This window comes from Hyperoodon ampullatus (assembly GCF_949752795.1).
Source record: "Hyperoodon ampullatus genome assembly, chromosome: 4".
Classification (NCBI taxonomy): Eukaryota; Metazoa; Chordata; class Mammalia; order Artiodactyla; family Ziphiidae; genus Hyperoodon; species Hyperoodon ampullatus.
Window position 1 is genome coordinate 58,094,162 of NC_136917.1, and position 24,862 is coordinate 58,119,023.

Below are 24,862 nucleotides of genomic sequence, written 5' to 3' on the forward strand. Positions count from 1 at the left end.
GCCGTGGGCCTGCTCCTTCTGCATTGAAGCCTTGCCTTCTTTTTTCTGTTCCTTTAGGTAAACCCCTCAACTTCTAAGCCTCCATGTAGTATGCAGATAAAGAAAAGGAGAGCAGGGCACAGCTGAATGAATGTAAGTGGACACAACAGTGGTGCCTCAGTGGCAGTCTGCCTAAAGATTCCTTTCCCAGTTCCTCCCAAACAGTGTAAAAGAAAGTCTGGTAATAAACCAGCAGCACTCCCAGACGGTCTCCCTTTGGTCAGTTCATAGGGTGGACATTACAATCCTGAGGCCTCCTGGAGGCGTGGGGGCAGTGGTGTGCTGGCGGTGGCTTGTACTGGCTCGGGAGAGCCAGTTATTTAATTTTCAGGAACTTTGTTGCAAGCCAGTTGTTAAACAGTAGCCATTATTAAAAATTAAGTTTGTAAATTTACCATTAAATTATATTAAAAATAAGGTTAATAAGTATTTAGAACTTACCCCTTCCGAATTACTTTACTAAATTTGGCCATTATCTGTGTTTTTGAGGTGAGCAGTCTATTGTATCTGGATGATGGAAATAATGCATAGCAGTGCACTCCTGCCCTTGTCTTCCCAACTGCATGTTCAGGATATCACGTTGGTAGCTTGAAATCCGCTACGGTGGGACCTACCATTTACTCCACAGAAATCAGGTGATACTACAAAATCTTGGCTTTTTGTTTGTCTTTAAAGAGAGAGAGCTGGTAGTTATTTATCAGCACCTGGCTGATTCAGAGGGAAAGTGGGCAGGCGAGGTTAGGCAAGGAGCTGTCAACTGTGCCTCTCAGGGCTGGCCAGCTGAAGAAGGAAAATTAGACTTGCTGCTATGGTGGCTCAGCGCCACCCTGCGGTCAAAACTGAGATGGATGGCCTGGCTGACTAGTTTGTATTATGACAGCTCTCTTCTTTGTGTGTCAGTGGACGGGGGTTGGGTTCTGGGAGGGGACAGCAGGAAGAGAAAGCCTCAGGTCTCGCCCTGAGCCCCAACTGTGGCTTTTCCTTCCAGAGCAGGCCCTGGGGCAGCCACAGTTACCAAGATGCCCTTTCCTATGCTCTGGGTAAAAGCCAGTGTGGCTCCTTGGTGAGTCCATATCTCAGTGGGACTAGGGAGAGAATGCTAGCTCAGTGAGGACTCCTTGACCTGGCTGAAGGACACCTGGCCTTGGACCCTGCCTTCCTAGTAGCAGCCAGAATGAAAAGTAGATCGGCTCCTCATCATATACTGGACAGTGGCTGAGAAACCCAGGGTTTAGATTGTATCTGGAATAACTGAGACAGTTGAAGTTTAAACAAATTTATTGAAACATACAGGGTGTTAGCAGAGAAATCATTCAGTGGTATGTTACATCATGCCACTACCTTGAATGTATAATTTTTAAATTATAAATATATATTTTGTCACTAAGCCTTTGGCCAAAAAAATGAAAGTCATTTAGCACATTTGTGAAAGACCAATAAGAAATGGATTTGAACATTAAAAAGATCAAGTCACTGAATTAAACAGCAGCAACCCCTGCTAATCTAGAATCCCACTGCGTTGAAGGTAGAAGTGTCTGTGCAGAGCTAGTCATTGATTTCTGCAGAGCTAGTCATTGATTTCAGCAATCCGAAGAGATGGGGGCAGGCACACTTGTTGGCGGTGGCGGCAGAGCTGGCAGGACAGGAGAGCCAGGGTGGTCAGGTGAGCATATCCCAGAGACAGCAGCAACAGAGGGCAGTCCAGCAGGCTGTGAGGCAGGTAGATGGGCCCAGGTCATCCCTTCTTTGGTCTTCCACCACATACACTGGAGGGAAGGGGAGAGAGGGTGAAAATGAACGGGCACAAACCCCAGGCTCTACGGGGCCAACACCTCCCAGACCACGGGAGAGCTACATACAGCAGCTGGAAGCCAGTGAGCAGACTTTGTGCAGCCTTTCCACTTACGCAGTCTTGGGTGATGATTGGAGGAAGGGTGGCTCAACTACTTTCCCTCCTCCTCCTAAGGACATTCATCCCTGCAGGAGGGCAAGCACTAGGGAACCTACCCAGTGGCCTCACAGCAAGGCAGCCAGTTAAGTAAGAAATGTCCATTGCTCTCTGGCCAGAGTTGGCTAACCCTACTTGGTTTATAAACCAGGCAGCACTCTGTGCCGAATCCTACAGGGGAACTGGGGGGGCATTTCTTCTGGTACAGCTAAGCCATCTCCCAAGAGCGAGAGAGTAAGTAAAAATCTCCTAAAAAGGGGGCTTTAGGCTTTAAAAGATTAACCAAGAATCTTGGTTTTCATACCTGGCCAATGCAGTATGTGCTCCAGCCTCTAAACTTTTGCACAAAGCAGTGGTAGGCAGGATGAAAACCTAGGCAAGTGGGAGGCTATGGCTGGAGCCTGGTACTCTTGCATTTCCTCAGAATGGAGTAGGAAATCTGAGCCCTGTCAGGGCTAAGCGCTGTATTAAGAGATCTGAGTGCCAGACAAATCCCCAGATCAAGAAGGACCCCCAACCAACCCTTTACTCGTGAGCTGTGGCTCACGTCAGCCTCGCTTCCCTTTAGAATGTCTGATGGTTGACCTTGGCCTCAGAGGATCTGCAGCCACTTTTAAGAAAATCTCAAAACAACCATCATCAAACTCAGTAATAAGCAGTAAGGATCTTAAACTTTTTGAAAGTTCATGAATACACGAATCTTATAAATTAAATCAGTCCTTTGGCATCTTTTAGTTCTATTTTTGTGTATCTATTTTTATACCTCCTCTCTTGGCAACTCTTCTCTCTAGAGCCTGGTATAGTAAGTAGCTAGAACACGCTGGGTTTAGTGTGAGCTTGTCCAGGTTCTGTTGTATCAGCCGCCCTCCACAGAGACATCCCTTTCCCTTCTCTCACGGCACAGGTCTAATCTCGGCCTGTTTTCATATGGCCCCTCTCAACACAGACAAAGTTGTTCAGGGTCTGGGAGACAAGACCCACCACCAGGCAAGCCTAGTCAAAGAGGAGGCGACAACCCATTTATTTTTTTGAGGTCTGGTAAGGCACATTACCTGATTTAGTCTTAAGAGTAACTTTGAGATAGATGTTACCATCATTCTCATTTCACAGGTAAGGATCAAGACTTGAGAGAGGTAGTAAGCCTCTTGTTCAGCACAGGACCAGCCAGAGGCAGGATGTGAATTCAGGCCCCAACTGGGTAGCATAGGGACCAGGAGGAGCACAGGGGTGAACAGGCTCCAGGACAGTCCTCTCTCACTCCAGCCGGAGCCCACCCCACCCACTGAAGGCCTGGGCACTCAAAACTCGGGGGTCACCACAGCAGGGTGTCACCTGCCACCTGCCCAAGTTCCCATGTCTCCCCTGATCCTGCATGGGTAGTGTTGTCAGGGAAACTGAGAACACAGTTGGCTGTGGACCCCCTTGAATAATCTCTTGCTGTATTCTCCTTGCCACTCTGCTGCCCCTGGGACATAAAGTCCCCCTCCTCTGCCAGCTCTGGAAACAGCCTGTTTAGCCAGGCCTGAGACCCAGCCCGAAGTTGGGTTGCTATGTGCCAGGTCCTGCAGTCTCTCTTAAACTGGCGTTTACAGAGGTGCTCACGATGTGCCTGGACCTGTGCTGAGGGCCTTTCAGCACCACTTGATCTTCACAACCCTGCGGGACACCTGTCTCCTCACTGCTTCCCCTGCTTCCAGCCCTTCCTCCTCTCAAAACCACTGAACCTCAGGTAGCTTAGTCAGGAAAACAAAAATGTCCCAGTCTTGCTTCCTCTATCACCTTTCTCCATTAGTCAAGTTTGTCCTTGCCAGGGCTTATTTCACCTGCCATACTCCACAACCTGGGGCAGTAGAAACTGAGCTGATTACTCCCAGACAGTGCTTACAGAGGTTAGAAATAATCAGTCTGGCTACAAAACAGAGGACTTCAAGCCAGAGGGCTGCATCAACCTTGATAGGGGTAGTTAGTGCTGTACGTACCTTAGAAACCCGAGTCACTTATTTGCTGGAGCACCGAGTCTTCCAAAGCCCTTACGACTTTTCTCCTTGCATTAGCTGAGGACAGAACCTATGCTTCCAGACTGTTGAGAAGATGGAGGTGGAAGAGTGCGTGTGTGGGAGGGTAGGTGCGGAGGTAGGAGTGACTTGTGTTTTCCTTGCTTTTCTTTCCATCACCAAAAGCAGGGATGATTGGCCAGGAGAAAGCTCTGAGGAAGGCCTCACGGTTCCTCACAGCACCCGCTGTGGGACCCAGAAATTGCATATTTTACAACTGTATCTGCCTAGATGCCCTGCTTGCCTGCAGAGTCTGAGGTACTGCACCTTTAGAGGGTGCCCGCTGCACTGAGCTGCAGGCCTAGTCTGCCCCAGGACACCACCCCACCCTGGGGCTTCTGCTAATCTGCCACCTGTCCCCATCCCTGCCACCCAGTGGGTGAATCTGCCTGAGAGCTCCCATACTGCCCTGGCTGAGCCGTTAGGATGCAACCCATGCTACCTTAGTCCTGGGCCATGACAGCCTCCCTGGGTACTTGAAGCCAGGGGACTGTGTACACCACAGCTTTTCTGGTACTGGTTACCCAGCAGGAGCTGGAGCAGAGATGATTCTAATACAGGTGTTTCCACACCCAGGCCACATGGGCCTTCCTGGTAACTGGCCTATACTGGCAAGCTGGGCATAAAAAGGGGGGCAGGACCATGGTTATGTAAGATGTTAATCATTAAGGGAAGCTGGATCAAGAGTATACAGAAACGGTACTACCTGACTTCTCTGTAAATCTAGAAATACTCCAAAATAAATTTTTTTTCTTTTAAAGGAGGAAAAAATTGAGAGGGATCAAAAGTGGAGTTGGGAGCAGTCAGTGCCCAGTGAGGAGCAGAGGGTCTGCAGAGGCTACTCACATTGAGTGCCTACTTAGGGGTTAAGTGCCCCCTTGTGGCCAGCCTGGGGACAGGCTGGGCTCCAGCTCCTTGTGATGCAGGCAGGGCTTTACAGATTGGCTCACACACATATCAGCCAAAAGGCTAACCATCCCATTTCCTATCTAGTGTCTCAGGAGCCAAGACCACCCTATTCAACCAGTGCCGGGAGCCTGTGCCCTGGTCCCAGGCAAGGGACTGAAGGGACTCTCCATTTCCAGAAAACTGGTTGAGTTGGAGATCAGGTCCAGGGGTCCTTCACCAGCTTGTCTTTCTTGCCTCACACAGCCCTTTGGTACCAACCTTCAATGTTCTCAGCCCCAGCCCAGGGGTGGGGCCTGCAGAGGGCCAGGTACTCAGAGCTTTGCCATGTGAATGCAAGTGCAAAGGTGGTGGTGGTGGTGAAGGGGGTTGGGGGAATGTGCGGGGAGGGGTGTATGAGCATATAGATGTGACTCAGATGCCCAGACTAGGTCATAAAGACCCAAGTAGGTCTTGGGTACAGAACCTGTGGGGAGTTGAGCAGATTCTGGAAGAGGCTCCCCATCTGCCTTCTTGCCTCTCTGCTGGAAGCAGAGAAGACAGATGCAAGATGCTTAGAGGTATGCATCCCCCTGTGCCCAACTGCCCACCAAGCCCTGGGGTCTTCTCCAGGGCCACCAGCCACACCAACCAGCAGTCCCAAATTCTAGGACAACCATATTGTACAACCCCAGGGGGCCATTCACATGGGCTACTGGTTCTGGGCAGGCAGTGGGCAAGTGGGGCTCCAGACCACACAGGGACCTGGGCAGAAATGTGAGCAGAGGCTTACTCTGCTAAAGGCTCCAGTTCCTCAGTCAGCCCCGTCCTGGAATCTGAAACCTTTTCTTGCTCAGCTCAGACATTTTAAATGTTTAATCAAGGGCTTTGAAGTGGTAATTGAGCCTTATTAGGCCATTCTTACTTGTCTCTGCATCTGTGCACAGTCCCAACCCAGAGAGCTAGTAAGGAGAAGCAAACAAAAAGACTGGGGCTTCCCAGAGAGTTCTGACATCTGGGGCCTTCTTGCTCCGGGAGCTAATTAAGGAAGCTACACCTTGGCCTCTTGTGACCAAGACCAGTGATGGGCACCCAAGCTGCTTCTCTACTAAGACCACCACAGCCAGAGTACCTCCCCGAAGTGCCCCCAGTGGAGATGACAGCTTTGCCAGAGGCAGGAGGCCTGTAGTCACCCCATCTTCTAAACCAGCATCCAAACCAACAGAAGGCGGCCAGCCTTCCAGGAGGTATCAAGAGGATGCCGAACAGGCCTCCTCCTGCTCAGACCAGAGGTAGAAGAGAGGGAAAAATCTTTCCACATCTTAGGAATAAGTAAAATCTCAGGACAGCCATAGGATGGTTCCTGCCCCTTCCATGCAGGGGCAGAGAGAACACACAGCTCACTGAGGATGCACTTCAGCTTTCGTTGGGTGTGCACGTGCAGTGGGATCATTTATTACTCAAGCAAAAGGGGGTTGCACTGGTGAGAAAAGGTGCCCTAAAGGCAGTGCCACTGTGCCACCTGCTCTGAAGGCCATGAGCACCAGGTAAATATACAGAGGGGGGACAGTGAGGGGGTGAAGGTTGGCCAGGAATAGTAGAGGCAATCAAAGGGTGTGTAGTTTTCACTGGAGTCTAGAGGTTAAGAGCAGGAGAGGTGAGGAATATCTTCCACTTTCCTGTTCCTCCACAGGTAGAGGAGGGATACGGGGCTGGCAGCACTGGCACAGCCTTGGCCCAGGCTCTGCGACAGCAGCTGCCTTTGCCTGCTCAGTTCGGGACCTTCCCCAAGCCACCTCAGCCTCACTGCCCTCACTACCACCTCCTCCTGCAGCTTCAGCCATGTCTCCCAAATCTCTGTCCCTCTCCCTGCTTCAGTGTCCCAAGATACCCACTGTAAGGCAGAACAGTCAGGGAGCTGGCCAGCCAATTCATTCACCCGTCCATGTATCTACTGCCTGCCACCCGACTGAACAATCATTCAGCCCACCGTCACTGTCCAGACACAATGCCAAGTGTTGTTGTGGATTGGTCTGGAAAGGGTGAGAGTTTGCTGACCTCTGTGTGGGTCACTGTTCCGAGATCTCCAGAAGTACAGCTACCGTCATCCTCTGAGGAAGCAGCTGCTGGACAAAACCAAGTTGCCATCTTGGCCAAAACCCAGCCTTTTGAGGGGTTGTTGAGGGTCTAGGGAACCCCGGCCTATCGCACCCAGAGCATCCAGAGGAGAGTGGGCCCAAGCCTCTTCCTTCCCAGGCTCAGTCACAGGCCAGCTTGTACCTTAGCCCTCTCCAACCCAGTTTTATGAACAGTAGACCTGATAGTAAAATTGTTTCATAAACAACAAAAACGGTTAAGTGCATTTGGACATGTCATACCAGTCTGGTAAGTATAACTGGACTGCCACCACCTCCTGTGGCCCTATCCTTGGGCTGGACCTGCTGGGGCCACTGGGACAGAGGTGGTTGTAGATGCTGGGACAACTGAGAACATCCTAGATGCTAGAACTGCAAATGAAACTGCCTTGGAGATCATGTGGCCAGTCATTTTTTGGTAAGAAAAGAATGCTGAGCCCAAAGAAGGGAGGTGGTAACTGAGGTTGCATAGTGAATTAAAGGTATGTCCTGGCCTATCACCCAACCCTCTTCCCTCTTGGCCCAGTGCTCTCTGCACATCAAGATTAGGCTCACTAGTAAGTCAGAAAGAGAAAAACAAATACCGTAGGCTAACACATATACATGGAATCTAAAAAAAAAAAAAAGATGGTTCTGAAAAACCTAGGGGCAGGACAGGAATAAAGACGTAGACGTAGAGAGTGGACTTGAGGACACGGGGAGGGGGAAGGGTAAGACGGGACAAAGTGAGAGAGATGCACTGACATGTACACTACCAAATGTAAAACAGATAGCTAGTGGGAAGCAGCCGCATAGCACGGGGAGATCAGCTCCGTGTGACCACCTAGAGGGGTGGGATAGGGAGGGAGATGCAAGAGGGAGGGGATATGGGCATATAAGTATAGCTATAGCTAATTCACTTTGTTATACAGCAGAAACTAACACACCATTGTAAAGCAATTATACTCCAATAAAGATGCTAAAAAAAAAAAAGATTAGGCTCACTTCAGATCAGCAGCCTGGCTGCAAGTGACCTGAAACATGGATGTGTGTGGACAGGTGAAAGGCCTCGCCTCTGTTGCCTGGTTCTCCCTTGAAATCCACTGTCTTTGTGGGAGAGCAAGATCCAGCCCTCACCCTACTCCACGGTGTGTCTGAAAGGGAGGGCAGAATGGACCTGGTCCAGAAGTCAACTGGGAGACGGAGTGAATTTCAGGGTCCCTCCTGGCAACCACTCGGTGGGTGTGTTGGCCCAGAACAAGGCACCTCCTGGGGGTGGGGTGTAGCTGGAACGTCCCCCTCAAGAAATCTACTTCAGACTTTCCTTGGGCACCCCACCACTTGAATTGCTTTATTCTCTAAGGACAAGAGCTATGTACATGGGCTCTGGAGGGGCACTGCCCAAGTGACGGTCACAGCTTCCCCATGCCCCAGCCTTCACACTTGTGAAGTGGTGGGTGGAAGCAGTGCCTAAGAGCCTATGTTTTGTGACAAAAATGTAAGAATGTAAAATGCTTGGCCCAGGGCCTGGCATGGAGTGAAGGAGGGAGGACTTAACGGGAACCACAATGTGATGACATCCTACAGAAAAAAAAATCACCAGAAATCTGTTTTCTTATTCTGAGTCTGTGTGCGGGGAGGGGCTCCTCCAACCAATCCATATTCGGATTGGTATTCGTATGTGTGGCACCAAATCATCACAGGATGACAAAAGCAGAGGAACTGGCAGTCCACATGAAGCACAGCTGTTCAGAAATGGGAAAGGAGGGGAGCCGGAGGAAGATGGCGGAAGAGTAAGACGCGGAGATCACCTTCCTCCCCACAGATACATCAGAAATTCATCTACACGTGGAACAACTCCAACAGAACACCTACTGAACGCTGACAGAAGACCTCAGACCCCCCAAAAGGCAAGAAACTCCCCACATACCTGGGTAGGTCAAAAGAAAAAAAGAATAAACAGAGACAATAGGATATGGACGGGACCTGCACCAGTGGGAGGGAGCCGTGAAGGAGGGAAGGTTTCTACACACTACAAGCCCCTTCGAGGGCGGAGACTGCAGGTGGCGGAGGGGGAAAGCTTCGGAGGAGCGGAGGAGAGCACAGCAACGGGGGTGTGGAGGGCAAAGCAGAGAGATTTTGGCACAGAGGATCGGTGCCCTCAGGCACACACCAGCCCGAGAGACTTGTCTGCTCGGCCGCCAGGGCGGGCGGGGCTGGGAGCTGAGGCTCGGGTATCGGCTTTCAGTCGGAGCGCAGGGAGAGGTCTGGGGCTGGCGGCAGGAAGAGACCCTGAAGGGGTTAGTGCTAGCCCGGAGGGAGTCCGGGGAAAGGGTCTGGAGCTACCGGAGAGGCAAGAGACTTTTTTCCCTTTTGTTGCCTGGTGCGCGAGGAGAGGGCATTCCCCTCCCTCCCCTCTGCCTGAGTGAGCCAGAGCCCCCGAATCAGCGGCTCCTTTAAACCCGTCCTGTCTGAGCGAAGAACGGACGCCCTCCGGCGACCTACGCGCAGAGGCGGGGCCAGGTCCAAGGCTGAGACCCGGGAGCTGTGAGAGCAGAGACAGGGAAATCTCTCTGTGCAGCCTCCGAGGCAGCGGATTAAAGCTCCACGGTCCATTTGATGTGCCCTGCGTCTGTGGAGTGCATGAATGGACAGCGAATCATCCCAAATTGAGGAAGTGGACCTTGAGGACAAGATTTAAGACTTCCCCCCCTTTTTTTCCCTCTTTTTACAACGAATTATCTCAAATTAAGGAGGTGGACTTAGCAAGATTTCAGACTTTTCGCCCTTTTCCTCTTTTTACAACGAATTATCCCAAATCGAGGAGGTGGACTTGGAGAGCAAGATTTTTGATTTTTCCCCCTGCTCTCTTTTTGTGAATGTGTATGTGTAATCTTCTGTGTAAGATTCTCTCTGTATAGCTTTGCTTCCACCATATGTCCCAGGGTTCTTTCGGTCCGTGTTTTTTTTCAATAATTACTTTTAATTTTAATAACGCTACTATATTTCATACTTTATTCTATTTTACTTTACCTGCTCTTTCTTTTTTTCCTCCCTTCCCTTCCTCCCTCCCTCCCTCCGCTCCTCCTTTCCTTCTTTCTTTTTCTTTCCTCCATCCCTCCCTCCCTCCCACCCTTCTTCTTTCCACTTTCTTTTTTCCTTCCTCCCTCCCTCCCTCCTGTCTTTCTTCCTTTCCTTCCTCCCTCCCTCCCTCTCTTCTTCCATTCACTCTTCCTTTTGCTTTCATTCCTCCCTCCCTCCCTCCTTTCTTTCCTTTCTTTCCATCCTTCCTCCCTCCCTCCTTTCTTTCTTTCTTCCTTCCTTCCTTCCTTACTTCCCTTCTTCCTTTCTTTCAATCTCTCTTTCTTTCTTCTACTAATTATTTCTTTCTACTTTTTCTCACTGTTATTCTGAGCCGGGTGGATGAAAGGCTCTTGGTGCTGCAGCCAGGAGTTAGTGCTGTGCCTCTGAAGTGGGAGAGCCAACTTCAGGACACGGGTCCACAAGAGACCTCCCAGCTCCACATAATATCAAGCAGCGAAAATCTCCCAGGGATCTCCATCTCAACACCAGCACCCAGCTTCAGTCAACGACCAGCAAGCTACAGTGCTGGTCACCCTATGCCAAGCAACTAGCAAGGCAGGAACACAACCCCACCCATTAGCAGAGAGGATACCTAAAAACATAATAAGGCCACAGGCACCCCAAAACACACCACCAGACGTGGACCTGTCCACCAGAAAGACAAGATCGAGCTTCAACCACCAGAACACAGGCATTAGTCCCCCCCACCAGGAAGCCTACACAACCTACTGAAACAACCTTAGCCACGGGGGACAGACACCAAAAACAAGGGGAACTACGAATCTGCAGCCTGCAAAAAGGAGACCCCAAACACAGTAACATAAGCAAAATGAGAAGGCAGAAAAACACACAGCAGGTGAAGGAGCAAGATAAAAACCTACCAGACCTAACAAATGAAGAGGTAATAGGCAGTCTACCTGAAAAAGAATTCAGAATAATGATAGTAAAGCTGATCCAAGATTCTATTTCCCAGATCCAAAATCTTGGAAATAGAATAGACAATATGCAAGAAACAGTTAACAAGGACCTAGAAGAACTAAAGATGAATCAAGCATCGATTAAAAACACAATAAATGAAATGAAAAATACTCTAGATGGGATCAATAGCAGAATAACTGAGGCAGAAGAACGGATAAGTGAGGTGGAAGATAAAATAGTGGAAATAACTGATGCAGAGAAAAATAAAGAAAAAAGAATGAAAAGAACAGAGGACAGTCTCAGAGACCTCTGGGACAACATTAAACGCACCAACATTCGAATTATAGGGGTTCCAGAAGAAGAAGAGAAAAAGAAAGGGACTGAGAAAATATTTGAAGAGATTATAGTTGAAAACTTCCCTAATATGGGAAAGGAAATAGTTAATCAAGTCCAGGAGGCACAGAGAGTCCCATACAGAATAAATCCAAGAAGAAATACGCCAAGACACATATTAATCAAACTGTCAAAAATTAAACACAAAGAAATCATATTAAAAGCAGCAAGGGAAAAACAACAAATAACACACAAGGGAATCCCCATCAGGTTAACAGCTGATCTCTCAGCAGAAACTCTACAAGCCAGAAGGGAGTGGCAGGACATAATTAAAGTGATGAAGGAGAGAAACCTGCAACCAAGATTACTCTACCCAGCAAGGATCTCATTCAGATTTGATGGAGAAATTAAAACGTTTACAGACAAGCAAAAGCTGAGAAAGTTCAGCACCACCAAACCAGCTTTACAACAAATGCTAAAGGAACTTCTCTAGGCAAGAAACACAACAGAAGGACTATACCTACAATAACGAACCCAAAGCCATTAAGGAAATGGGAATAGGAACATACATATCAATAATTACCTTAAATGTAAATGGACTAAATGCTCCCACCAAAAGACACAGAGTGGCTGAATGGATACAAAAACAAGACCCATATATATGCTGTCTACAAGAGACCCACTTCAGACCTAGAGACACATACAGATTGAAAGTAAGGGGATGGAAAAAGATATTCCATGCAAATGGAAATCAAAAGAAAGCTGGAGTAGCAATTCTTATATCAGACAAAATAGACTTTAAAATAAAGACTATTAGAAGAGACAAAGAAGGACACTACATAACGATAAAGGGATCGATCCAAGAAGAAGATATAACAATTGTAAATATTTATGCACCCAACATAGGAGCACCTCAATACATAAGGCAAATACTAACAGCCATAAAAGGGGAAATCGACAGTAACACAATCATAGTAGGGGACTTTAACACCCCACTTTCACCAATGGACAGATCATCCAAAATGAAAATAAATAAGGAAACACAAGCTTTAAATGATACATTAAACAAGATGGACTTAATTGATATTTATAGGACATTCCACCCAAAAACAACAGAATACACATTTTTCTCAAGTGCTCATGGAACATTCTCCAGGATAGATCATATCTTGGGTCACAAATCAAGCCTTGGTAAATTTAAGAAAATTGAAATTGTATCAAGTATCTTTTCCGACCACAATGCTATGAGACTAGACATCAATTACAGGAAAAGATCTGTAAAAAATACAAACACATGGAGGCTAAACAATACACTACTCAATAATGAAGTGATCACTGAAGAAATCAAAGAGGAAATTAAGAAATACTTAGAAACAAATGACAATGGAGACACGACGACCCAAAACCTATGGGACGCAGCAAAAGCAGTTCTAAGGGGGAAGTTTATAGCAATACAATCCCACCTTAAGAAACAGGAAACATTTCGAGTAAACAACCTGACCCTGCACCTAAAGCAATTAGAGAAAGAAGAACAAAAAACCCCCAAAGTTAGCAGAAGGAAAGAAATCATAAAGATCAGATCAGAAATAAATGAAAAAGAAATGAAGGAAACGATAGCAAAGATCAACCAAACTAAAAGCTGGTTCTTTGAGAAGATAAACAAAATTGACAAACCATTAGCCAGACTCATCAAGAAAAGAAGGGAGAAGACTCAAATCAGTAGAATTAGAAATGAAAAAGGAGAAGTAACAACTGACACTGCAGAAATACAAAAGATCATGAGAGATTACTATAAGCAACTCTATGCCAATAAAATGGACAACCTGGAAGAAATGGACAAATTCTTAGAAATGCACAACCTACCAAGACTGACTCAGGAAGAAATAGAAAATATGAATAGACCAATCACAAGCACTGAAATTGAAACTGTGATTAAAAATCTTCCATCAAACAAAAGCCCAGGACCAGATGGCTTCACAGGCGAATTCTATCAAACATTTAGAGAAGAGCTAACACCCATCCTTCTCAAACTCTTCCAAACAATATCAGAGGAAGGAACACTCCCAAACTCATTCTACGAGGCCACCATCACCTTGATACCAAAACCAGGCAAGGATGTCACAAAGAAAGAAAACTACAGGCCAATATCACTGATGAACATAGATGCAAAAATCCTCAACAAAATACTAGCAAACAGAATCCAACAGCACATTAAAAGGATCATACACCATGATCAAGTGGGGTTTATTCCAGGAATGCAAGGATTCTTCAATATACGCAAATCAATCAATGTGATACACCATATTAACAAGTTGAAGGAGAAAAACCATATGATCATCTCAATAGATGCAGAGAAAGCTTTCGACAAAATTCAACACCCATTTATGATAAAAACCCTGCAGAAAGTAGGCATAGAGGGAACTTTCCTCAACATAATAAAGGCCATATATGACAAACCCACAGCCAACATTGTCCTCAATGGTGAAAAACTGAAACCATTTCCACTAAGATCAGGAACAAGACAAGGCTGCCCACTCTCACCACTCTTATTCAACATAGTTTTGGAAGTTTTAGCCACAGCAATCAGAGAAGAAAAGGAAATAAAAGGAATCCAAATTGGAAAAGAAGAAGTAAAGCTGTCACTGTTTGCAGATGACATGATACTATACATAGAGAATCCTAAAGATGCTACCGAAAAACTACTAGAGCTAATCAATGAATTTGGTAAAGTAGCAGGATACAAAATTAATGCACAGAAATCTCTGGCATTCCTGTACACTAATGATGAAAAATCTGAAAATGAAATCAAGAAAACACTCCCATTTACCATTGCAACAAAAAGAATAAAATATCTAGGAATAAACCTACCTAAGGAGACAAAAGACCTGTATGCAGAAAATTATAAGACACTGATGAAAGAAATTAAAGATGATATAAATAGATGGAGAGATATACCATGCTCCTGGATTGGAAGAATCAATATTGTGAAAATGACTCTACTACCCAAAGCAATCTACAGATTCAATGCAATCCCTATCAAACTACCACTGGCATTTTTCACAGAAGTAGAACAAAAAATTTCAAAATTTGTTTGGAAAAACAAAAGACCCCGAATAGCCAAAGCAATCTTGAGAACGAAAAACGGAGCTGGAGGAATCAGGCTGCCTGACTTCAGACTATACTACAAAGCTACAGTAATTAAGACAGTGTGGTACTGGCATAAAAACAGAAAGATAGATCAGTGGATCAGGATAGAAAGCCCAGAGATAAACCCAGGCACATATGGCCAACTTATCTTTGATAAAGGAGGCAGGAATGTACAGTGGAGAAAGGACAGCCTCTTCAATAAGTGGTGCTGGGAAAACTGGACAGGGACATGTAAAAGTATGAGATTAGATCATTCCCTAACACCATACACAAAAATAAGCTCAAAATGGATTAAAGACCTAAATGTAAGGCCAGAAACTATCAAACTCTTAGAGGAAAACATAGGTAGAACACTCTATGACATAAATCACAGCAAGATCCTTTTGGACCCACCTCCTAGAGAAATGGAAATAAAAACAAAGATAAACAAATGGGACCTAATGAAACTTCAAAGCTTTTGCACAGCAAAGGAAACCATAAACAAGACCAAAAGACAACCCTCAGAATGGGAGAAAATATTTGCAAATGAAGCAACTGACAAAGGATTAATCTCCAAAAATTATAAACAGCTCATGCAGCTCAATAGCAAAAAAACAAACAACCCAATCCAAAAATGGGCAGAAGACTTAAATAGGCATTTCTCCAAAGAAGATATACAGACTGCCAACAAACACATGAAAGAATGCTCAACATCATTAATCATTAGAGAAATGCAAATCAAAACTATAATGAGATATCATCTCACACCAGTCAGAATGGCCATCATCAAGAAATCTAGAAACAATAAATGCTGGAGAGGGTGTGGAGAAAAGGGAACACTCTTGCACTGCTGGTGGGAATGTGAATTGGTACAGCCACTATGGAGAACAGTATGGAGGTTCCTTAAAAAACTAAAAATAGAACTACCATATGACCCAGCAATCCCACTACTAGGCATATACCCTGAGAAAACCATAATTCAAAAAGAGACATGTACCAAAATGTTCATTGCAGCTCTATTCACAATAGCCCGGAGCTGGAAACAACCTAAGTGTCCATCATCGGATGAATGGATAAAGAAGATGTGGCACATATATACAATGGAATATTACTCAGCCATAAAAAGAAACGAAACTGAGCTATTTGTAATGAGGTGGATAGACCTAGAGTCTGTCATACAGAGTGAAGTAAGTCAGAAAGAGAAAGACAAATACCGTATGCTAACACATATATATGGAATTAAAAAAAAAAAAAAATGTCATGAAGAACCTAGGGGTAAAACGGGAATAAAGACACAGACATACTTGAGAATGGACTTGAGGATATGGGGAAGGGGAAGGGTAAGCTGTGACAAAGGGAAAGAGAGGCATGGACATATATACACTACCAAACGTAAGGTAGATAGCTAGTGGGAAGCAGCCGCAGAGCACAGGGAGATCAGCTCGGTGCTTTGTGACCGCCTGGGGGGGTGGGAGGGGGAGGGTGGGAGGGAGGGAGATGCATGAGGGAGGGGAGGTGGGAACAGATGTGTGTGTGTGACTGATTCACTTTGTTATAAAGCAGAAACTAATAAAAAAAAAAAAAAAAGAAATGGGAAAGGAGACAACACAAGGGAGAAGCAGGGGGCTGTGTGTGTGTGTATTGGGGGCTAGGAAGGCGGAATGCAAACAACTTTAGCTGTTGAGGCCCCTCAAGAGAATAGGGTGAAATATTTGGAAACATCCCATTTCCTTAGGTAAAGGGAGTAAAGAAATCCTCATACATACACGTGAGCATTTGCTTGGACGTGATGAGTCTATGGCTAGCATTAAGACAATGCAGACACTAAGGCCAGTAGAAGAACATAATATGAAAGAGAACAGTCAACAAGGGATGTACACATTAAAAAGACTTAAAACTGAAGAGTAGGGTGTTTCTCCTTATACCTTAAAGCCAGTCAAATGTGATCAGTTCACAACTCAAAACCTCGAAAATTCCAGCAGGACGGGTGGACTTGTTCATTGAATCTCAGGAAAAGGACTAAATTCTCTGGGGATAAGAGAGTGTCTTTCGAGAAACAGTTCCCTCCAATCTGTTTTTTAGTCTAGGAAATGTGCAGAAATGGGGTAAAGGAGCTGATAGCGTTTCCTGTCCACCGTCACAAAACATTAAAGTGAAAGGACCATACTCCTCCCACCTCCCAAATGGAGATGCCGCAGAAGGCAGGAAGGTTGCTGAGGAGCTTGAACAGGGTGTGTGACAGCGCACAAGTGTCGCCTCTTCATCACGCGGAACTCAACGCGATGCTGGAAGTTGCCAGTTTGGGTGTGCGTGGCTGGAGATCCAGCAGTGCTCGGTACTTTCCAGTAAAGGCCATGCTGTTCTACAAGCGGGAGATTGGAACTCACTCACCCCACTTATATAACAGAAAAAATAAAGGCTTGTTTTTTTACCCTGTACTGACAGAAGAGGTCAAGACCAGGGCCTGCAGACCTGAGCTGAGAGGTCCTGGCTCTATTCTGCCATAGCTGGGTGACTTTGGGTTAAGTCACCTGACTTCTTAGAGCCCCTGCATCCTCCTCCATAGGAAGAAAAGACAGTTTTGGAAGCTACTGCCTTAGATGGCATGGGAAAATGGGATGAGGACAAAGGTGAATATCATTATTAAGATGGGACCAAACAAAAATCTCAATTTACAAACAGCCAAGTTTCACCATGGGGTGAGATCATATAGTACATTTCAAACGTTATCTTTCATAATTTGATAGACATTCCACTGTTAATGTTCATAGAGCTAAAGACCTAAGAGGTGCCAGGCATTCCAGTGCAGCCTCTACAACTGTGTGTGCTGGCCCAGCAGCACGCACAGAGCTTGGTCTTGACCACACAGCCACAGGGAGCAGCCCAGGCCCAGGAGCAGGCAGGGCCAGCACATCCACAGAAATACCACAGGCTGACACGAGGGCCCAGCAGCTTGGGGGTGGGGTACTCTATCCAGATGAGCTTATACAACGAAAAACTTAGATAATTTTAGGGTGTTTTTTTTTTTTTTTTTTTTTTTTGGTAAATCTGAGGAGATAACCAAGAACTGCTGCTTCCGCTGATGAGAGAAGAAAGTAAGTGACCAAAAGGGAAACTCAAATGGTTGGCTAGGGTGACAGAAGACTTCAGCAAGTAATCTCATATACCCTGAGGCGAAGAGACAGAACAGCCGGTGTTAGTTTGGAGAATAGAAAGCAGCTTTTCTTTTATCCTTAAGTCAGCCAAGAGACTGGGGAGGGGACTGAAGAACAATGATGGGAGGACACAGGGTGAGGATGTGTGCAGCGCTCGCTCAGCACCTGCTCTTCCTCTCCAAGTCTGCCTGTGCCATTGCCTCAGACCACAGGAACCATGGGTGTGAGCTGGGGAAGGTCAAACAGATGAGCATGGGAAGCCCTGATGTCATGGGTAGCATTACTACAGAAGAAAGGAGGAAGCAGTTCATTATCTCATGACATATCATGAATATACTTCTAATGTGGCTGTTTGTTTGAGAAATAAATATGAGTGAGTCTCTTATGCCAGGCAGAAATTAAGGAAAATCTAGAGAATTGGATCATGCCCAGTACAGGACAGTTCTATGACCCTGTGGCAGAGGTGTAAAGAGCCCGAGGCAGGGAGATTCCTCTAATGACTGGCAAGTCTTGCTCTACCTGCTCAGGAGGGAGACAGATGGAGACCAAGGTTGTGAATGATGGTGGCTGACCTGCCCTAGAACATGACCTTGCCCACAAGCCCCTCAACATACGGGTCATCTTTTCATGGCTGTTGCTGCCCAATTCGATGTAGACATACCTCATTACCGCCAAACTTTAAAAGACACCAATATAATCAATTATAAGCTGGAATAATCACAACATAGCAAATGAAGGAGCAGGCTGCTTTGCTTCTTTAGAGGTTATGGCACATAAGAGGGAGCAAGTCATGCCATTTAAATACCCACCAGGGGGCCTCCCTGGTGGCGCAGTGGTTGAGAGTCCGCCTGCCGATGCAGGGGATACGGGTTCGTGCCCCGGTCTGGGAGGATCCCATATACCGCGGAGCGGCTGGGCCCGTGAGCCATGGCTGCTGAGCCTGTGCATCCGGAGCCTGTGCTCCGCAACGGGAGAGGCCACAACAGTGAGAGGCCCGCGTACCACAAAAAAAAAAAAAAAAAAAAAAAAAAAAAAAAAAAAAAAAAAAAATACCCACCAGGCCTTCTAATCATAATCCCAGCAGTATTTTTTGTAGATAAGCTGATTCTGAAATTTATGGAAAGGCAAGAGAACTAGAATAACTAAAATAATTTTGAAAAATAAAGTTGGAGGACTCCTACTACCTTATTTTAAGGTTAATATAAAGCTACAAGGGGCTTCCCTGGTGGTGCAGTGGTTGGGAGTCCGCCTGCCGATGCAGGGGACGCGGGTTCGTGCCCCGGTCCAGGAGGATCCCACATGCCGCGGAGTGGCTGGGCCCATGAGCCATGGCCGCTGAGCCTGCGCGTCCGGAGCCTTGCTCCGCAACAAGAGAGGCCACAACAGTGAAAGGCCCGCGTACCGCAAAAAAAAAAAAAAAAAGCTATAATAGTCAAGACGGTTATGGTATTGGTGAAGGAACTGACAGATCAAAGGAGCTAGAGAGGACGGTAATAAACACGGCCAACTGACGTTTGACAAACATGCAAAAGCAATTCTATGGAGAAATAGTCTTTTCAAACAAATGTTGAAAAAACTGGCACACAAAAACCTCAACCATTTTAAGCCTCACATTTTATGTAAAACGTAACCTAAAATGGATCAAAGATCTAAATGTAAAACACAAAACTGTAAAGCTTTCAGAAGAAGACATGGAAGAGAATCTTCATGACCTGGAATTAGGCAGAGTTCTGAGACCTAACAACAAAAGCATGATAATTTGGACTTAATCAAAATTTAAAACTTTTGCTCCACAGAAGAATTTGTTAAGGAGATGAAAAGACAAGCTACAGACTGGGAGACAATATATGCAAATAATATCCAACACAGGCCTTTATCTAAAACATATAAAGACTCTCAAAACTCCACAATAAGAAAACAACTCAACTTATAAGTGGGTAAAAGACTCGAACAGGGCTTCCCTGGTGGCGCAGTGGTTGAGAATCTGCCTGCCAATGCAGGGGACACGGGTTCGAGCCCTGGTCTGGGAAGATCCCACATGCCACGGAGCAACTAGCCCCGTGAGCCACAATTACTGAGCCTGCTCGTCTGGAGCCTGTGCTCCGCAACAAGAGAGGCTGCGATAGTGAGAGGCCCACACACCGCGATGAGGAGTGGCCCCCGCTCGCCGCAACTAGACAAAGTCCTCGCACAGAAACGAAGACCCAACACAGCCATAAATTAAAAAAAAAAAAAAAGACTCGAACAGACACTTCACCAAATAGGATAGTGTAAGAAGGGCGAATACGTACACAACAACATCGTTAGCCATTTTAAAAATGCAAATTAAAACTACAAGGATTAAAATGTAGATAATGGAAATTTAAATTACATTTGAGGGCAGCTTGAGTATGATATGTAATTTTAAAATAAATACAATCCTTGTTTAATTAAAAAAAACCTACAAGGAGATACCACTACACACCTATCAGAATGGCTAAAATTAAAATCAGTGACAATATGTGCTGACAAGGATACAGAGCAACTGGAACCCTCATTCATTGCTGATGGGGATGCATAATGGTACAGCCACTCTGAAAAACAGTAGCAGTTTCTTAAAGTTAAATATACACTTAATCATTTAAGCCAGAAATTTCACTCGTTAGAGAAATGAAAACTTACGTTCAAAAACCTGTACATAATTTATAATCACCAAAAAGTGAAAACAACCCAGATGTCCTTTAACAGGTGAATGAATAAACTGTTACCTCCAGACAATGGAATACTACTCAGCAATAAAGTACCCCCCAGATCTTCAGAAAATACACCAGCAGTTACACTCTGATAATTCTGCTTATAAGGCAGTATCCCAGAGGCAAAACCCATCCAGCCTAAATCTACCTTAGCCAAATGTAGTGGAAAATCCAGAACGACCTAAGGCTTTCAGATGCATTCCTCAGGTCCCTGGGATTCTATAAAAAGATAAGGGATGGCCTGTCCTTGCCTCAACTGCAATTCCGTAGTATTATTGGAGTTGCATGGAGAGTTTCTTATAAAATAATTTATATTAGAAAAATCTGAAAACTATCAGAAAGGCTGAAATGGTGGTCATGACAGGTCTATACTTGCTGCTGTTCAGAAGGGCCTCCCCAGCAAGAATAATCTACGTGCTTGATAGCACCACCCCAGGCTGGTGCCCATGCTTGATAATCTACGTGCTGGACCCTTCAACAGCCACCCCAGGGAACACAGTCTGCTTGAGGAGCAGTGTCTTCTCTGTCCAGGCTCAAAGCTGAGTGACAATAACCTGACTCCCTTACTTGGTGTCTGACCCTCCTGGAACTTTTTTGCATGGTTCTCTCCAGTTTACCAGAGGCTTTGAGCCTTCATTGCGCCCAGCTGGTTCTTTGCACTCTGAGCTTGTCTCTTCCACGCCTACACAAATGCCTGCCTTCCTCCAATCCTGTATTCTGGTCCTAGCAATCTTGTCTTTCCCTCTGTTGGTGTCCTTCACAGAATAGGAACTGGAGGGAAGTCCACTCCTCAGTGACAATAGTGTGGCTAAGTCCAATGCACATTTTTGAGTTCTAACCTGACCTCCCAGCAATATTTGATGGTACTGATCACTCCCTTAATACAAATTCTTCTACTTTCAGGACATCCCATTCTCCTGGTTTTCCATCTTTGACTCCTTTGCAGTTTCATCATCTACAGGTCCAAGCCAGTTTTCTTTAAAGCTCAGCCCTACACTGCCACCTTCTCTTTTCCCTCCACATTTCTACCTGATGTGATCTCATTCACTCCCACAGTTCTAGTTACTACCAATATGCCAGTGCCTTCCACATTTAAATCTCCAGCCCAACCTCTTCTCCAAGCTCCAGGTGTATATACAACTGCTTACCTGACATCTCTACTTGAATGTCTCATAAACACCTCAATCTAACCCAACACATTCAGAGCCCAACATGATTTTCTTCCTCCTGAGCAAATATACTCCTTTCCTTTGTTTCCAACCTCCACAAACACCACCATTAGGCAACTAGTTCCAGTCAGAATCTCAGGAGTCATCCCCACTCCGTCTCTTCAATCCCCATATCAATCCATCTACAAGTCCTGTGATATTACTTCCAAATTTCTCAAGTACGTTCATATCTTTCCATCATCACCATGTGAACTTGTGCCTCAAGCCATTCTCGACATGGAAGCCAAAGGGGGCTCTTAAAAATGCAAATTTGATCATGTCGTCCCTTTGCTTAAAATCCTTCAATGGGGGCGTCCCTGGTGGTGCAGTGGTTGAGAGTCCGCCTGCCGATGCAGGGGACGTGGGTTTGTGCCCCGGTCCAGGAGAATCCCGCGTGCCACGGAGCGGCTGGGCCCGTGGGCCATGGCCGCTGGGCCTGCGCGTCCAGAGCCTGTGCTCCGCAACGGGAGAGGGCACAGCAGTGAGAGGCCCGCGTACCGCAAAAAAAAAAAAAAAAAAAAAAAAAAAATCCTTCAATGGCTTCCCACTGCTCACAGGACAAAAACCAAAATCTCTAAGTGGGGGCTGTGAGCCCCCTGTCTTGCCCCTGCTTGTTCTTCATTTGTTCCCAACTTCTTTGCCACACCAGTTTCCTCTTCTAGTTTCTCAAATGAGGCATGTTCTCCCCTGCCATTGGGCCTATGCACCTGCTTTTCCTACAATTGTTTTGCCTATTAACAGCTATTCATCTTTCAGCACCCTCCCAGACTGTGCAGACTGTCCTCTTTTCATATGTTTTCATAGCAATACATATCTTCTTTTCATAGGAAAGCAGAATGTCAATAATGCCTGTGGGACTATTTAATGTCTGGTTCCCTCCCTAGAGTGTAAGCCCCATGGGGGCAGGGATGGGGTCTGTTCTCTGTGGTCCATCGCCTAACACACTGGAGATATTCAGCATCTACTGAATGTCAGTCGGAGGGTGATTGCCTGGGAGTACACTTGGGGCAGATTGAAGAACTGCTCCTCCCACAGTTTAAAGTGTCCCAAGGCAATGTTGTGATAAAACTGGGTTAAAAGAGTCCATTTACAATAGCATCAAGACTGCAGGGTACCTGAGAAGACTTCCAGTTTTAAAGACCAACAAAGGATATGCGAAAGCTACGTGAAGAAATTATAAGATTTTTATCTAAGGACATAAAACAAGGCCAAACAAATGAAGGGATACCATGTTCCAGACAGGAAGACAACACTCGTAAATACATCAACTCTTCCCCCCAATTACTCTATAAATTACATGCTGTTCCGATTAAAGCCAAACATGGTAGTTTTCCATAGAAACTGACAGGTTCATCCTAAAATCCAGATTACAGTAAAAGAGTAAAAGGCTAAGAATATCCAAGAAAATTCTAAAGAAGAAAAAGGAGTATGTGTGTATGCATGTCCTGGGGGCAGGGAAGATGCTTGTCACACCAGACTTCTGATTCTAGTCCATTTATATGTAGGAACTTGTTATATGACAAATCTCATTTCAAATCAGTGGGGAAAGGGTGACCTAATCAATAAATGGTGCTGGAACTATCAAAATGGAAAAAGAAAACCAGAACCCTATCCTACACCATGATCAAACACAAATTTAGGTGGACTAAAGACTATGTGAAAGGGCTTCCCTGGTGGCGCAGTGGTTAAGAATCCGCCTGCCAATGCAGGGGACGTGGGTTTGAGCCCTGGTCCGGGAAGATCCCACATGCCGCGGAGCAACTAAGCCTGTGCTCTAGAGCCTGCGAGGCACAACTACTGAAGCCCGCATGCCTAGAGCCTGCGCTCTGCAACAAGAGAAGCCGCTGCAGTGAGAAGCCCGTGCACTGCAATGAAGAGTAGTCCCTGCTCACCACAACTAGAGAAAGCCCGTGTGCAGCAATGGAGACCAAATGCAGCAAAAAAAAAAAAAAAAAAAAAAAAGACTGTGAAAAAGTTTTAGAAGAAAACTTTGAATTATATAGAATTATCTTTGCAATCTTGGAATAGAAAATGATTTTTCAAGGATTACAACACACAAAAGCATGAGGGAAAGATTGATAAACATGACATTTAGAAACTTTCGGGACTTCCCTGGTGGCACAGTGGTTAAGATCCACCTGCCAATGTAGGGGACACGAGTTCGATCCCTGGTCCGGGAAGATCCCATATGCCATGGAGCAGCTAAGCCTGTGCGCCACAACTACTGAGCCTGTGCTCTAGAGCCCGTAAACCCTAGAACCCGCACATAGCAATTACTGAAGCCCACATGCTGCCAACTACTGAGTCCACGTGCTGCAACTACTGAAGCCCATGCGCCACAACAAGAGAAGCCACTGCAATGAGAAGCCTGCGCACTGCAACGAAGAGTAGACCCTGCTCGCCACAACTAGAGAAAGCCCACGTGCAGCAACGAAGATGCAACGAAGACCCAACGCAGCCAAAAATAATAAAATAGAAAATAAACAAAACTTTCATACTAGAAAATACGCTATAAAAAGGTTAAGAGACAGACAAGAAGAAGGTATTTCCAAGCCTATAAAAGTGACAAATATTAGTGTGTGTAATATTTAACGATTCCCTACAAATCAGTAAGAGAAGACAAACGAATAGAAAAAACGGGCTAAGGATATGTAACAAGCAATTCACAAGATTTGTAAAGGCAAATCAAAAACATCTATTTACGTTCAAGGTCACTAGTAAGGAGGAAGGTAAGTTAAAATAGTGAGATACCATTTCACACCTATCATAGATGCTAAAATTTTGAAGTCTGTAGATTAGGTAATTTTTAAAGAAAGATAAAAAGTAAACTGTGCAGCACTAGTTGTTTATTCCAGTAACAGAAGGTAGCAGGCCTGCAGGGAGGACTTGGGTCTCGGCTGCTCAGTCCAAGTTGTCCAGGAGGCAGCAGCAGCAGAGAGCAGCCCAGCACGCGGCCAGGGCCGCCAGACACCCGGTGTCGTCCGTCTTCCTTTCCTGCTCCAACACGTACACTGGGGGGCAGGGGAGGGGCGGGGGTGGGGAGAGAGAGACCCAGTCAGAGGGGACAGTGAGCAGCCGTGTCCTGTGCTGCTCAAGCACTTAGCACAACCTGTGGAGACCTGTTCGAGGTCTCCCTCTCTCTCCAGACTGTCAGCTCCGTGAAGGCGGAGCCATGGTATCTGGTTCCCTGCTCCATCCCCGCTCCAGTGTCTGGCCCACATCAGGTAGTTTCCTGGATGTGTGAATGAAGGTGACATCTGCTCAGC

At 45.9% G+C, this 24,862-nt stretch overlaps 1 protein-coding gene across 2 annotated transcripts in view; it reads right to left on the reverse strand.

The window, feature by feature from the left end:
* Positions 1 to 1,299: 1,299 nt before the first annotated feature.
* The window catches only part of CYSTM1 (cysteine rich transmembrane module containing 1), a 79,096-nt gene continuing 55,533 nt past the window's right edge, over positions 1,300 to 24,862 (reverse strand). The window contains exon 3 of one of the 2 annotated variants that reach the window (XM_079702286.1): positions 1,300 to 1,805. In XM_079702286.1, coding sequence (XP_079558412.1) covers positions 1,699 to 1,805 — 107 coding nt within the window. In that variant the 3' untranslated portion in view covers positions 1,300 to 1,698. Of the gene's footprint in view, positions 1,806 to 24,431; positions 24,608 to 24,862 lie in introns of those variants that run through there. The other variant, XM_079702285.1, reaches the window with a different exon arrangement.